This window comes from Oncorhynchus nerka, linkage group LG16, assembly GCF_034236695.1.
Source record: "Oncorhynchus nerka isolate Pitt River linkage group LG16, Oner_Uvic_2.0, whole genome shotgun sequence".
Lineage (NCBI taxonomy): Eukaryota > Metazoa > Chordata > Actinopteri > Salmoniformes > Salmonidae > Oncorhynchus > Oncorhynchus nerka.
In genome coordinates this window covers 13,353,015-13,367,112 of record NC_088411.1, presented here as the reverse complement: position 1 = coordinate 13,367,112, position 14,098 = coordinate 13,353,015, and the positions used below count along the sequence as shown (strand labels likewise).

Below are 14,098 nucleotides of genomic sequence, written 5' to 3'. Positions count from 1 at the left end.
AATACGGAGTTAAAAAGTACCTCTAATATCTGATTCATGTGTGTCTAAATGACTGCTGGTGAGTAACCATCAGAAAACTACAAGTAGAGGGACAATCGAGATGCGTGGTCGGCAGACGCGTTTCCTTAGGTGGCTGTATATTGCCCTCTAGTTTGGGCTCATCTCTGAGAGCTGTCGAGAACACTAAAGGGTTATTTGGCTGTCCCCGTAGGAGTACCCTTTGGAGAACCCTTTTTGGTTATAGGTAGAACACTTTGGATTCCGGGGTGGAACCCAAAAGGGCTCTACCTGGAAATAAAGTGGTTCTACCTGGAACCAAAAAGGGTTCTCTTATGGGGACAGCCGAATAACCCTTTTGGAACCTTTTTGTTTTCTACGAGTGTAGAGCTGACAGCAGATAATCATCCCATGTATTGAAACACTCAGGGATCGCTCTGTGAGAGGGCTGAAACCACTGCTGTATGCATGCCAAGAGTACCCCACACCGAATGACCGTGCACTGTAAATTCTACAAAGCATGTGTGTGTGTTAGGCTACAGTAGCTTGTCAAAGTGCCAACATATAACTCTCCTCTGTCGGCAGAACGAGAGAAGGAGCTTCCGTTTCATTCTAATGTGCTGGCGGGTCCACATGCCCCACAGTATCCGACGTGTATGTAATTGAATAGCCAGATTTACATAAACCCCCATTATAAACCACATACAAGCAAAAAAATAAACGGTGGTTTTGCATTAGAAGGAAAAAATAATCTGCTTACACTGACAAAGTTGTGATTTTGGGCCAATTGAAACCTGTCTCAATTGTGATTCAATCATTTGTTGAAATGTTCACATTCACAATGTCTGAATGCAGACTTTGATGCAAGAATTTCTGTCTCCTTCACGTCTTCTTGTTTTTGTGTGGGTATTGTTTATCACTACGTGAGATCTGTTTGATTTAGGAACCCTGAAAGCTTCTGGCTCAGCGGGAAGCAGAGTCAGTGGGAAAGTTTCACGAAAGCTGCAAATGGACTGTATTGAATGATGTGAGTGTGTCGTGGTCTGGTGGTGGTTTAGTGAAAAAGAACCACCGTGTCTCCGTCTCTTCTCCCCAGGTCAGGGCTTTTGGTCCTGGGCAAACCGCTGGACAGGGAGACAGAGGATCGCTACACTCTCGTTGTAACAGCCTCAGATGGCCATCCGGACGGGGTAAGCCTGCGTCAATTGACCTTCTATCCATCTATTCGTTCATCTATTCTCCGTCATAAATGATTTAATTTATTAATTAATCTGTGTGCTGTCTCACCATTAATCAATTTATTGTGTTCATTAACCATTCAGTTAAGTGGATGGTAGGTTGTGTATCTAGCCTTTTTTACTGTGTTGGAGGTCTGCAGTCCATTGTTTTGATAGGATCCTGGCCAAACTGGAGGAGCAGTGATTTATGTACTGTAAATGATAATAACAAGGAATAAGATGTTGCATAACAGTAACGGGGGTTGTTCGGTGAAAATCGGGGTTGATTTCAAATCCAGTCTAATAATGCAATAGCGGTATTTGTCATCAATCATGGCCCCCTTTAATGGTTGTATCCAGTGTTGAGAAAATGTGAATGGTCTCAAAAACCTTTGACGCATCACTCTAATGACGGCTAAAGATATTGCCTTGTCGTTGCATATCCCGATGTCCAAAACATCTCTTTCGATATCACACTTAACGAGGAAGCCAGCAGACCGATTCATGTGGCATTATTCTCTTTGATGCCAGCGGCGGCATATTTAATGCAGGTGTGACACTTTACCGCGGCTGACCTTTATGGAAATGAATACAAACGTCTCTCTTCCGGCACACTCTGATACCTGAAGCACCTCCCCCGAGATTGAATCACTTAATTGGCCAATATTCTCAGAGCTGGTCTCGCTCACCTAGTGGAGAGGGGACCTCTCATCCTCTTCTTAAAAGAGTAGCCCAGTGTGGTTGGTTGTCTCATGCAAGTAAAATGAGACAGCGGACAGTGAGTACCAGTAAAACCTCCCTCCTCTGCGCTCGCCAACATTCTCCTCCCCTCTGTGCCCCCCACGTTTCCACTTATTCTATAAGACATTGAGCAAAGTTTAAACTGCAGCCTGAGCGGGTAGGGTAAAGGCAGAGACTGAGGCCTTTAAAATTCATTGACCTTTCCAAATCAGCTGGTCATTAGCCAAGCTAATAAACAGTCCTGTAGGGACTAGGGAAGGCTCTCTGGCTTAGGAGACACACACACACACACACACACACACACACGCACACACACACAACATACGTACACAGACGCACGCACACACACACACACACACACACACACACACACACACACCACTGTCACTGACTCTCCAGAACTGTTTGACCTCCCTTCCTGGTGATGTTTCCTACTGGATGGGGCGTGAATTTCTCTAGGCACCTGCAGGTGTGCCAGAGGGGCCTGGAGGGCCCGGGGCTAGCCAATATTATCTGATGAGGACCACATGAGAGGGAGACCGACAGTATCTATTATACAGTCATATCAGAGGTGTCAGATAACACTCTGTTACAGATGATAAATACTGGTTGTACTGTTTGGTCTTAAAGGGGCAATCATCAGTTCTTACATCCATCTTTGAACATCCATTTAATTATATGGATGTTCATTGATTCATTGATTCTTGAAGAATTTGACTAGTAAATGCCTCGTGAGCTTAGTTCAACTGTCGTACCCCATCAAAACCTTTTTTCCTCCAATGTTTTTAAACAAAGTAAATATTAACAAACGCTATATAGCCTCAAAACATGGTTAAAGCTGTTATTTTGATATCATGGATGGTCCAGTTTTTGTATCCTTTACTTGGTCTATGAATTTGAGAGTGGTCACACTCTCCAACCCCATCCCTTAGCATTTTACTAAATGGGGGGCGGGGAGTATGCCTTGTTATTGTTTCTACTGCTGTTTCTACCACTTTGAAGAGAAAATGCAGTTTTGGTCCTAAACAAAGCGTGAGTGTTTACCTTTTTCAAAGTGCACATGCTGTGCACCATTGTTTTCATGTCAAACAATAGTCCTGAATTTCCTATGTATTTGTCCAGTTCACTCATTACTACCCCTCCTCGCTCCAAGTAAATGTTTTCTGAAGCGCAGAGATGTTTTGCATCGTGAAGTTACGCCTCATGAATAATCCCAGCCTCTCTCAAATGCTCTTTCTGACATGACAAAACAGCAGAAAATAACACACACCTTCTTTTTGGATTATTCCTCACTTTTTCATTCCCCTGGGTGTGTCGTGGGAAGGAATATCTTTTGATGTTCTTTCAAAGCTACATGCGGAGAAGAGAATGAGGAAGTGAGACATTAGGAAGGGATGATGCAAAGTGAAGGGATCGACCTGCTGTGAGGGCACACCTGCACACTTTTCTCCCCTCCATTCTTCCGCTGACGAAGGGAAGCCATATGTTCTGGGCTAATGGCGGTTTAGTCTTTCCCGTAGGCTGGCGCTCTAACGTACGGCCTGATTTGGGTTACCGGTGTGAATACAACAGCCACCGCTAAGGAATTAGCTATAGCTCTATCTGTCTAACGACCCACTGGTTGCTAATTTATTCTGTGCTGTAATTGGATGTTTTTTTTTTTTAAATGTTGAATCGTAGGGCTGTTAGACAAAAGACGGAGAACCTCTGAATGATGCAACCATCTGTCTGGCTCTGACAATTACTGTATTATCTGGTCATTCAATGAGGAATTGACCTGTTTGGATATTGTGTTTTGTTTGATAGCCGCAGTTTCTTCACAAAGGAGGAGATTGGGGGCTTTGGTCTTTGTGATCCATCACAGACCTCATTAATCAGCATCAACATGATGGCCCAGAGCCTTATTAAATGTTCTGCTCTGATACCGCCAGCCTAAAAACGAGCTAATTGGAGAATCCATCATATTTGTGAAACAGTCCGTCAGTAAGAACACACCCAGTCAGTCTGTAGCGTCACAGACCACGGATGAAACCTTTAAGGGCTGAGTCTGTAGCGTCACAGACCACGGATGAAACCTTTAAGGGCTGAGTCTGTAGCGTCACAGACCACGGATGAAACCTGTAAGGGCTGAGTCTGTAGCGTCACAGACCACGGATGAAACCTTTAAGGGCTGAGTCTGTAGCGTCACAGACCACGGATGAAACCTTTAAGGGCTGAGTCTGTAGCGTCACAGACCACGGATGAAACCTTTAAAGGCTGAGTCTGTAGCGTCACAGACCACGGATGAAACCTTTAAGGGCTGAGTCTGTAGCGTCACAGACCACGGATGAAACCTGTAAGGGCTGAGTCTGTAGCGTCACAGACCACGGATGAAACCTTTAAGGGCTGAGTCTGTAGCGTCACAGACCACGGATGAAACCTTTAAAGGCTGAGTCTGTAGCGTCACAGACCACGGATGAAACCTTTAAGGGCTGAGTCTGTAGCGTCACAGACCACGGATGAAACCTTTAAGGGCTGAGTCTGTAGCGTCACAGACCACGGATGAGTCTGTAGCGTCACAGACCACGGATGAGTCTGTAGCATCACAGACCACGGATGAAACCTTTAAGGGCTGAGTCTGTAGCGTCACAGACCACGGATGAAACCTTTAAGGGCTGAGATGTTAGATGACCGGCAGTGATCACTCTTCCTTCCTCCCACGGTCTGGTAATGGTTCAGGATCACTTTAAATTGAAGAGAAGTCACGGTGATGGGTTATGTACAGATTAACTTTCCACACTGAAATGTTGGCTTTTAAATACCACACCTCTATAGAAAGCAGGCTTAAAGTGGATCTGACACCGTTTAACTAAACAGATCATCAGTATGTTGGTCTAAAATATCACGTTTGCAGTTTGTGCTTTAAAACCAATTTCATAAGAGGTTTCATTTTTTTTTTTTTAAGTTACATTTCAGATCACTTTATTGTTCAATTGCACACAAGGTCCAACCAAAACTTTGGACAAAAAGGGCAGTGATTGGGAGCCTCAACACAATCGATCTAGCGATGCAGTAGCGATGTGGTTAAGGCTATACCTTATCTATTATGTATGGTCTACTTATTTAGCAAGCTAGCTATATGACTTGATAGCCAAAGAACCTAAAATGACACAGAGCCTTGTAGCAGAGCCTTGTAGCTAGCTGGCAGGATGTCATGTTGTTATTGGGCTGGGGGGCACTGCAGGAGGCCGAGCAGGCTACTATTCCCCATATGAGAAGTTTTACTGTCCTCCGTGCTAGATTTGAACTCGTATGGTTCAGGCTAACGTTGTTGTTGTTCTGGATAGGCAACTGAAGGAGAGATGTTGCGCTGTTCCGCTGCCTGTCCAGTGGAGTGCAACATCAAAGTGCTGTTGGCATGGCTTATTTGCCTAATCTAGCAGTGATTGGTTATGGCACACCGGTCTGTGTAGATTCTGGCCCAGGACAAGACCGACAAGTTTGTATTTGTTTTTATTTACTGCATTTCTATGAATGGCCCGACGCGCATGGCTGCTTTCCCATTAATATTACTATTAGAAAGCTCACCAATTCCTGACTCTACGTCATTTCCAAACGTTCTATGAAATGTATGAAAACATGACATTCTATGTGCTCGCTTCTCACACAATGAAAAATGTTGTCTTATTCTTCCCTAGGTTGTACATTATATGAGCATATTTGAATAAGATTTGATGGTACTAAATATGTCAGTTCCACTTTAAGTAGTGTGATGGAGTACCTTGATTAATTAACTTGCCTTCTTTGCACTAACACTCGCACTTGTCTTTTCTTACTAGGACAGACTTTGCTGATAGCTACTTTTATTGAGGAAAAATGTACTTCCTATGACTGTGATATGTGGTTGTCCCACCTAGCTATCTTAAGATGGATGCGCTAACTGTAAATTGCTCTGGATAAGAGTGTCTGCTAAATGACAAAAAAATTGAATGTGATTACCTGCACCTGTTGACCTGGATGAGCTTCCTGGATTCTGTTCTTCTATCGGGGGAAAACGTGTAGCTAGAAGTCAAAGGGGCATTGATTTGATTAATTCAGTTTTATAAAAGCCTTGAACTCCATGTTTTATTTTCTATAATAGACTGCAAGTCGCTATGGTCACAGGATGCTCTCGTAGCCAGCTCAAGATTATCCGGAGCCGGGTACTGCGATTGCCGTCCCTGTGTCATGATATATCCTGGTTTCTGAAGAGATTTAATGTGCTATATCTACACGGCTCAGTAGTCTTGTTAATCAAGTGATAATTTCGACAAGATGCACCGTCTGAAAGAACCTACAACTAAATGTGTTGGGTTTGGGAGCATCTCGTTGTCATATCAAACACAAAAATGCTAATTCACCTAAAGCTGAGGAGATTTGTCATTCATCACACGATGGCGAATGCAAATACATCAGCGTTATTGCAAGAGCTATAGCAGTTAATCAGGAAACAAGTGGATTTGTTGATGAAAACCCACCCAGGCCCTGAATAATGAAACCAAATGTATTATTTGATTAGAGAGTTTAAGAATGACATAGAATGTATTCACGCACATGCTGATTGGGTCAGGCATGACATACGGAGAAGTCTGCGGTGCTTTTAAGCTACTGTTTCAGAGAAAGAACTCCTGCTGATTTGCTCTTGCCAGAGGCTTTGTTCGAAGCAGAGATCAATAACTGTGTTGTTTTTATCCTGCGCTTCCAGACCTCCACAGCTACTGTGAATGTTGTGGTCACTGATGTCAACGACAATGACCCCGTCTTCGATCCACTCGTGCCCCAAAACGTAACAGTTACAGAGGAGGAGGCCAACTCTTTTGTGGGCCAAGTAAAGGTAAGTCTGCGTTTATGTATGCCACACTGTTTACTGTGTGGCATTTACTGTATCGTCCACATTGCTGGCTCATACATAGCCCCTTGTATAATGCACTCATGTTAAGATCTGTCTGATGAATAAGTCAGTGTACTGTTGCTGGCTTGCCCTGTAGAGTAATGTTTCTGTTGCACTGAATCTATCAACATGTAAATTGCAGCTTGTATAAGCAGGCATACTGTCCATGGGGCCTTTGACATTGAAATAGTCTGTCCCATGCGATTGAACTTATCTGTACCTGACCTGCAGCAGTACACCCTACTGTTCCTTTGTGGCTCTGGTGGCTCTCTCCCGCTGACTCTCCCTGTCCCATTTGGCTAATTGTAATCAGAGGCCCGCAGGGAGGTGATGGCCGAGTGCCAATGGCCCCACTCTATGCTCGGCCTGACGATCCCCCCCAGCATGTGTGCCCAGCTGCCAGGAGGCCCAGAGCAGAGCGGGCCCAGGCGGCTGATGGCCCCCCGCGAGCTCCCTGCCCGCTCCGCTGTTAATCATTTTCCAATTTAATAAATGTAATTTAAATCATTTGTCACCTTCAGGGACATTCTATAATGAGTAGCTTTGTTAGGCTCTGTTAAGCTGCGAGGAGTTGTAATTAGTGGTGTAGTTTAATAGGGCCGGGGATTGTTAGTGGAATAAGCGGAGGATAATGCAGGCAGACATCTTTGGAGGGAGTCGTGCGACTTTGTGTGGTGTTGCGCGGCGCAGTACTGCGCACTGCTGTGTTGTGGATCATAAGATGAATGTTTACCTGGGTGAAGAGTTGGAGGGAAAGTGGCTGGAGCTGCATTGACTGCTGGGAATAATTGATGATCGATGCACACACTCTGGTGTGTATGTGTGATCAGCACTTCACCCATACTGTCTCAGTATATGATCAGCCAAGTGGGATTTGCAACAATATGTGCATCGAAACGAGTAAGCCTTTATGGAACACTAAACGCTAATCCATCTGTTGAATACAAGTTCTTCCCCAATCTGGGAACGCATCGAGCACAGCAGGTTCATACAGGAAGCCCGAGTGTTTGCATCGGCTGATATTGCACCAGTTAGATTCATCATACCCCGATGTGGCAGTCTATTTAGTGGACCAGGTTTCTGCTTCCACATTCTCTGAGGGCTGCCACGCGCACGCTGTGCGCTGGCGGTCTCGGTGGCACGCTGTGCGCTGGCGTTCTCGGTGGCACGCTATTGTTGTAACATGCGCGACTCGCCATGCCAGTCTGTTTTCTGTTTTCCCACCCCGGCCTCCACCTGTTTGGACTCTGCTTGTAATTATTGTGTATGCTCTGGCAGCCAGCCACCACGACGGAGCCAAGACTAACAAATGGTTAAACGAATACATGTGGCGTTTCCTGTCTGAAATGGATATTAGTAGAGGTGGTGGGTTACCGCCATGTGTGTTATGGTGTTATTTATGCAACATTTCTGATTTATGTCCATGTCCTGTCAACAATAATAATAATAATATTAGTAAAGTTGATCCATGTGATCCAAGGTACTGTCTGCAAGACAAATGAGTTGACTTGGCACATTCAGTGTTGTGCTCCTGAGAGGCCTTTTGCTCTGCTTATCAAGCCATCAAGACACATTACTGTTTTCACTTAACGAAAGAGAGAGAGAGCTTCACAGACAAGTGAAGCAGAAATCACTGTACTCTTTCTGGCTCAGCATGCCCTCTCTTCCTCACTAGATAATGAAACTATCCCCATATTGTAGTGTTTACCAGTTGGACTCTGGTGTGATGAACGGTGTAAGACATAGCTCAGAGTCTCTGCAAATCAAATCAAACCGAATTGTATTTGTCACAGGTGCGGAACACAACACAACTTACAGTGAAATGCTTACTTACAAGCCCTTAACCAACAATGCAGTTTTTTTTAAATACCTACAACAACAAAAAAGAAAAAAATAAATAAATAAAAGTAACAAATAATTAAAGAGCAGCAGTAAAATAACAATAGCGAGGCTATATACAAGGTGTACCGGTACAGAGTCAATGTGCGGGGACCACGGTTAGTCGAGGTAATATGTACATGTAGGTAGCGTTAAAGTGACTATGCATAGATAATAAACAGAGAATAGCAGCAGTGTAAAAGAGAGGGGGGAGGGCAATGCAAATAGTCTGGCTAGCCATTTGATTAAATGTTCAGGAGTCTTATGGCTTGGGGGGTAGAAACTCTTTAGAAGCCTCTTGGACTTAGACTTGGTGCTCCGGTACCACTTGCCATGCGGTAGCAGAGAGAACAGTCTATGACTAGGGTGGCTGGAGTCATTGACCATTTTTAGGGCCTTGCCTCTGACTCCACCTGGTATAGAGTGCCTGGATGGCAGGAAGCTTGGCCCCAGTGATGTACTGGGCCGTACACATTACCCTCTGTAGTGCCTTGCGGTCGGAGGCCGAGCATTTGCCCTACCAGGCAGTGATGCAACCATGCTCTCGATGGTGCAGCTTTAGAACCTTTTAAGGATCTGAGGACCCATGCCAAATACTTTCAGTCTCTTGAAGGGGAGTAGGTTTTGTCGTGCCCTCTTCACAACTGTCTTGGTGTGCTTGGACCATGTTGGTGTCCACATCACTAACAAACTAAGGAACTTGAAGTTCTCAACCTGCTCCACTACAGCCCTGTCTCAGAGAATGTTGCTCAGTCTTTCTTTTCTTGTAGTCCACAATCATCTCCTTTTTCTTGATCACGTTGAGAGAGGTAGATGTCCTGGGGCCACATGGACAGGTTTCTGACTTCCTCCCTATAGGCTGTCTCGTTGTTGTCGGTGATCAGGCCTACCACTGTTGTCATCGGAAATCTTAATGATGGTGTTGGAGTCGTGCCCGGACGTGCAGTCATGAGGGAACAGGGAGTACAGGAGGGACTGAGCATGCACCCCTGAGGGGCCCCCGTGTTGAGGATCAGCATGGCAAATGTGTTGTTATTTACCCTTACCATCTGGGGGTGGCCCGTTAGGAAGTCCAGGATCGAGTTGCAGAGGGAGGTGTTTAATCCCAGGGTCCTTAGCTTAGTGATGAGCTTTGAGGGCACTACAGACGTGAGTGCTACGGGTCGGTAGTCATTTAGGCGGGTTACCTTAGTAATCCTGGGCACAGGGACTATGGTGGTCTGCTTGAAACATGTTGGTATTACAGACTCCGACAGGGAGAGTTTGAAAATGTCAGTGAAGACACTTGCCAGTTGGTCAGTGCATGCTCAGTACACGTCCTGGTAATCCGTCTGGCCCTGCGGCCTTGTGAATGTTGACCTGTTTAAAGGTCTTACTCACATCGGCTGCGGAGAGCGTGATCACACAGTCGTCCGGTACAGCTGATGCTCTCATGCATGTTTCGGTGTTGCTTGCCTCGAAGTGAGCATAGAAGTAATTTAGCTCGTCTGGTAGGCTTGTGTCACTGGGCAGCTCTCAGCTGTGCTTCCCTTTGCAGTTTGTAATAGTTTGTAAGCCCTGCTACATCCGACGAACGCTGGTGCCATTGTAGTACGATTCAATCTTAGTCCTGTATTGACGCTTTGCCTGTTTGATGGTTCGTCGGAGGGCATAGATACAGGTTTCACCGATGTAGAATCTTAATTTGAGCCAGTTTGCTGCAGCTGGAAAAGAATCCTGCAGGAACATAAAATGTTAATTATTATGTGGATTATTACAGTTGAAGTCAGAAGTTTGCATACAAAATACATTTAAACTCAGTTTTTCACAATTCCTGACATTTAGTCCTAGTAAAAAGTCCTTGTCTTAGGTCAGTTAGTATCACCACTTTTATTTTAAGAATGTGAAATGTCAGGATAATAGTAGAGATTTATTTCAGCTTTTATTTTTTTCATCACATTCTCAGTGGGTCAAAAGTTTACCTAAACTCAATTCGTATTTGGTAGCATTGCCTTTAAATTGTTTAACTTGGGTCAAACATTTTGGGTAGCTTTCCACAAGCTTCCCACAATACGTTGGGTGAATTTTGTCAACTTTGGGAGTATGCTTGGGGTCATTGTTAATTTGGAAGACCCATTTGCGACCAAGCTTTAACTTCCTGACTGATGTCTTGAGATGTTGCTTCAATATATCCACATAATTTTTCTTCGTCATGATACAATCTATTTTGTGAAGTGCACCAGTCCCTCCTGCCACCCCCGTGCTTCACGGTTGGGATGGTGTTCTTCGGCTTGCAAGCCTCCCCTTTTTCCTCAAACATAACGATGGTCATTATGGCCAAACAGTTCTATTTTTGTTTCATCAGACCAGAGAACATTTCTCCAAAAAGTACGATCTTTGTCCCCATGTGCAGTTGCAAACCGTAGTCTACAGGCTGTTTACTTTGGGCACGTCATTCAGACAGGATGTGGAGAAAAAACGTTGACATTTGTGGAGTGGTTGAAAAACGAGTTTTAATGACTCCAACCTAAGTGTATGTAAACTTCCGACTTCAACTGTAAGTATTGGAAATGTTCGTAAGGAAAAATCAAGTCTGAAATTTGAAATGGACTATTTTTATTTTATTTCCTGCATTGCAGAAAAGTTATCCTGTAGCAGGGTGATCAAATCATTAACTTTTAAAGGTCGACTTTGGGCACGAAAAATGGTCCAACTCCTCTTTCTCAATTTATTGTGGTGTGCATTTGGTGCGTCATCGATGTGACATTCTGGTTCGTTACCTAAGTTAGCCACTTGTAGTGTTGACGTCATTTCGCAGGATTTGTTTTTGGACGGAAGCTGTGGAGATCGGTAAGAAATGGCACTTCTGTGGCCAAATATCTTATTGATCCATTATCCATTTTTTTTAAACATGCTTTAAATTAACTGGTATGATGGTGCATTGATAAGTTACAGGTAAAAGCCGTTATTTAGCATTTATGCCCAACGTCGACCATTGCTGAGAAGGTGAATGCTTCCATAACCAGGTCCTGGTTGCTTTAGCAGCTGATAGAAATGTATTGAACTCATGCCATCACTGACTGGAGAGTTATCTTCATTATTTTGGCTTGACGATTGGGTTTTCAGACTTCAGTCGAGTCAACATGTTCCTTATTATTCTCATGGTATCTTACTGATCTCCTGCAGGATGTTGTGTTCCGTACACAACAACAGCAGGGGCAGCATTTCCGTATTGTTTTCCATTTTTTGCACCGCATTGCAATATGCTTTGAGTTAAGGCAATCTCCATTTTTATTTTTATGAAAATTACAAACTGATCCTGTCTCAGTATTACCACCAAGATTGATTCATTTACATTTCCTCAATGTATTTCATTCTCTGGTGGAAAATAAATGTTCTGTACGACTCCAACAATGTCTCTGAAAATAAACATTTTGTGTCCACTCTCCCTTTTATCACAATAATGATATGACCCAGATGCAGACACGGGAGGCGGATAGTACAGTTCTCAGATCATTTATTAGAAACACGGGGCAGGCAAAGGGCAGGTCGAGGGCAGGCAGAGGTTTGTAATCAGGTCAGAGTCAGACAGGTACAGGACGGCACTCAGGGTCAGGGAAGGCAGAATGGTCAGAATCGGGAAAAACTAGGAAACAGAACTAGAGAAACAGGAAGGCGGGAAAGAATGCTGGTAAGACCTGACAAGATGAACTGACAACAAAAAAACAGAGAACGCAGGTATAAATACTCAGGGGATAATAGGAAGATGGGTGACACCTGGAGGGGGGTGGAAACAAGCACAAAGACAGGTGAAACAGACCAGGGTGTGACACCTTTCTCCAAAGTCAATTATCACTTGCCTTTTAGTAGAATAAATGACTTTTTCAACATCAAATTTCTTTCCATTTTTCAATTACTTTTAGCTTCCAATCCGGAGGTGAGATGTTAAGTTACTCTCTTCCTTTGTTCAATGGGATCACGGAGTCGTGTTCCTACAAAGTCATGAGAGGGATGATATGATAATTCTGTGTGATCCTGGCTTCTCATGTCATCTGGAGTCAATGGGTACAGAGTCAGCCTCCCTATTACCACCTTGATGATTAATGCAGGGAACCTCTGTGATCAGAGCCAGATAAGAGAGCTATCAGGGTAGAGCAGAGCACAGGACCTGGATAATGATGCACTTCTAGCAACAAATGCAGAGATACGTTCAGTGTAGGCCTATACTACAGTAACAGAACATACAGTGGGGTGAACAAGTATTTGATACACTGCCTATTTTGCAGGTTTTCCAACTTACAAAGCATGTAGAGGTCTGTCATTTTTATCATAGGTACACTTCAACTGTGAGAGACGGAAAATCACATTGTATGATTTTTAGGTAATTAATTAGCATTTTATTGCATGACATAAGTATTTGATCACCTACCAACCAGTAAGAATTCCGGCTCTCACAGACCTGTTAGTTCTTCTTTAACTTCTTGCGTCGAGCCATCCCGGATCCGGTATCGTGACTACAGCCTCAAGCTCATTACCATAACGCAATGTTAACTATTCATGAAAATCGCAAATGAAATTACATTAATCTATTTGCTCTCAAGCTTAGCCTTTTGTTAACAACACTGTCATCTCAGATTTTCAAAATATGCTTCTCAACCATTGCAAAACAAGCATTTGTGTAACAGTATTGATAGCTAGCGTAGCATTTAGCGTTAGCATTCAGCAGGCAACATTTTCACAAAAACCAGAAAAGCATTCAAATAAAATCATTTACCTTTGAAGAACTTCAGATGTTTTCAATGAGGAGACTCTCAGATAGCAAATGTTCAGTTTTTCCTGAAAGATTATTTGTTTAGGGCAAATCGCTCCGTTTTCTGCGTCACGTTTAGCTACGAAAAAAACCTGTATCCAGGATTGTGTAAATCTATCTGCAAGCTCATTAGCATAACACAACGTTAACTATTCATGAAAATCGCAAATGAAATGAAATTAATCTATTTGCTCTCAAGCTTAGCCTTTTGTTAACAACACTGTCATCTCAGATTTTCAAAATATGCTTTTGAACCATAGCTAAACAAGCATTTGTGTAACAGTATTGATAGCCTAGCATAGGATTATGCCTGTCTTTCAGCATGCAACATTTTCACAAAAACCAGAAAAGGATTCAAATAAAATCATTTACCTTTGAAGAACTTCAGATGTTTTCAATGAGGAGACTCTCAGTTAGATAGCAGATGTTCCACAAAAAATATTATTTGTGTCGACTAATCGCTCCGTTTTGTTCATCACGTTTGGGTAAGAAAAAAAAACAATAATGACATAGCGCCCCCATAGGCTGAAGAGGTTAAGAAGCCCTCCTGTTCTCCACTCATTACCT

General features: G+C 43.5%; 1 protein-coding gene across 1 annotated transcript in view; it reads left to right on the top strand.

Moving 5' to 3' along the window:
• LOC115144062 (protocadherin-15-like) overlaps positions 1–14,098 on the top strand; it is a 190,049-nt gene that overhangs the window by 100,988 nt on the left and 74,963 nt on the right. The window contains exons 17-18 of the mRNA XM_065002441.1: positions 1,094–1,187; positions 6,679–6,807. Coding sequence (XP_064858513.1) covers positions 1,094–1,187; positions 6,679–6,807 — 223 coding nt within the window. The remainder of the gene's footprint in view (positions 1–1,093; positions 1,188–6,678; positions 6,808–14,098) is intronic.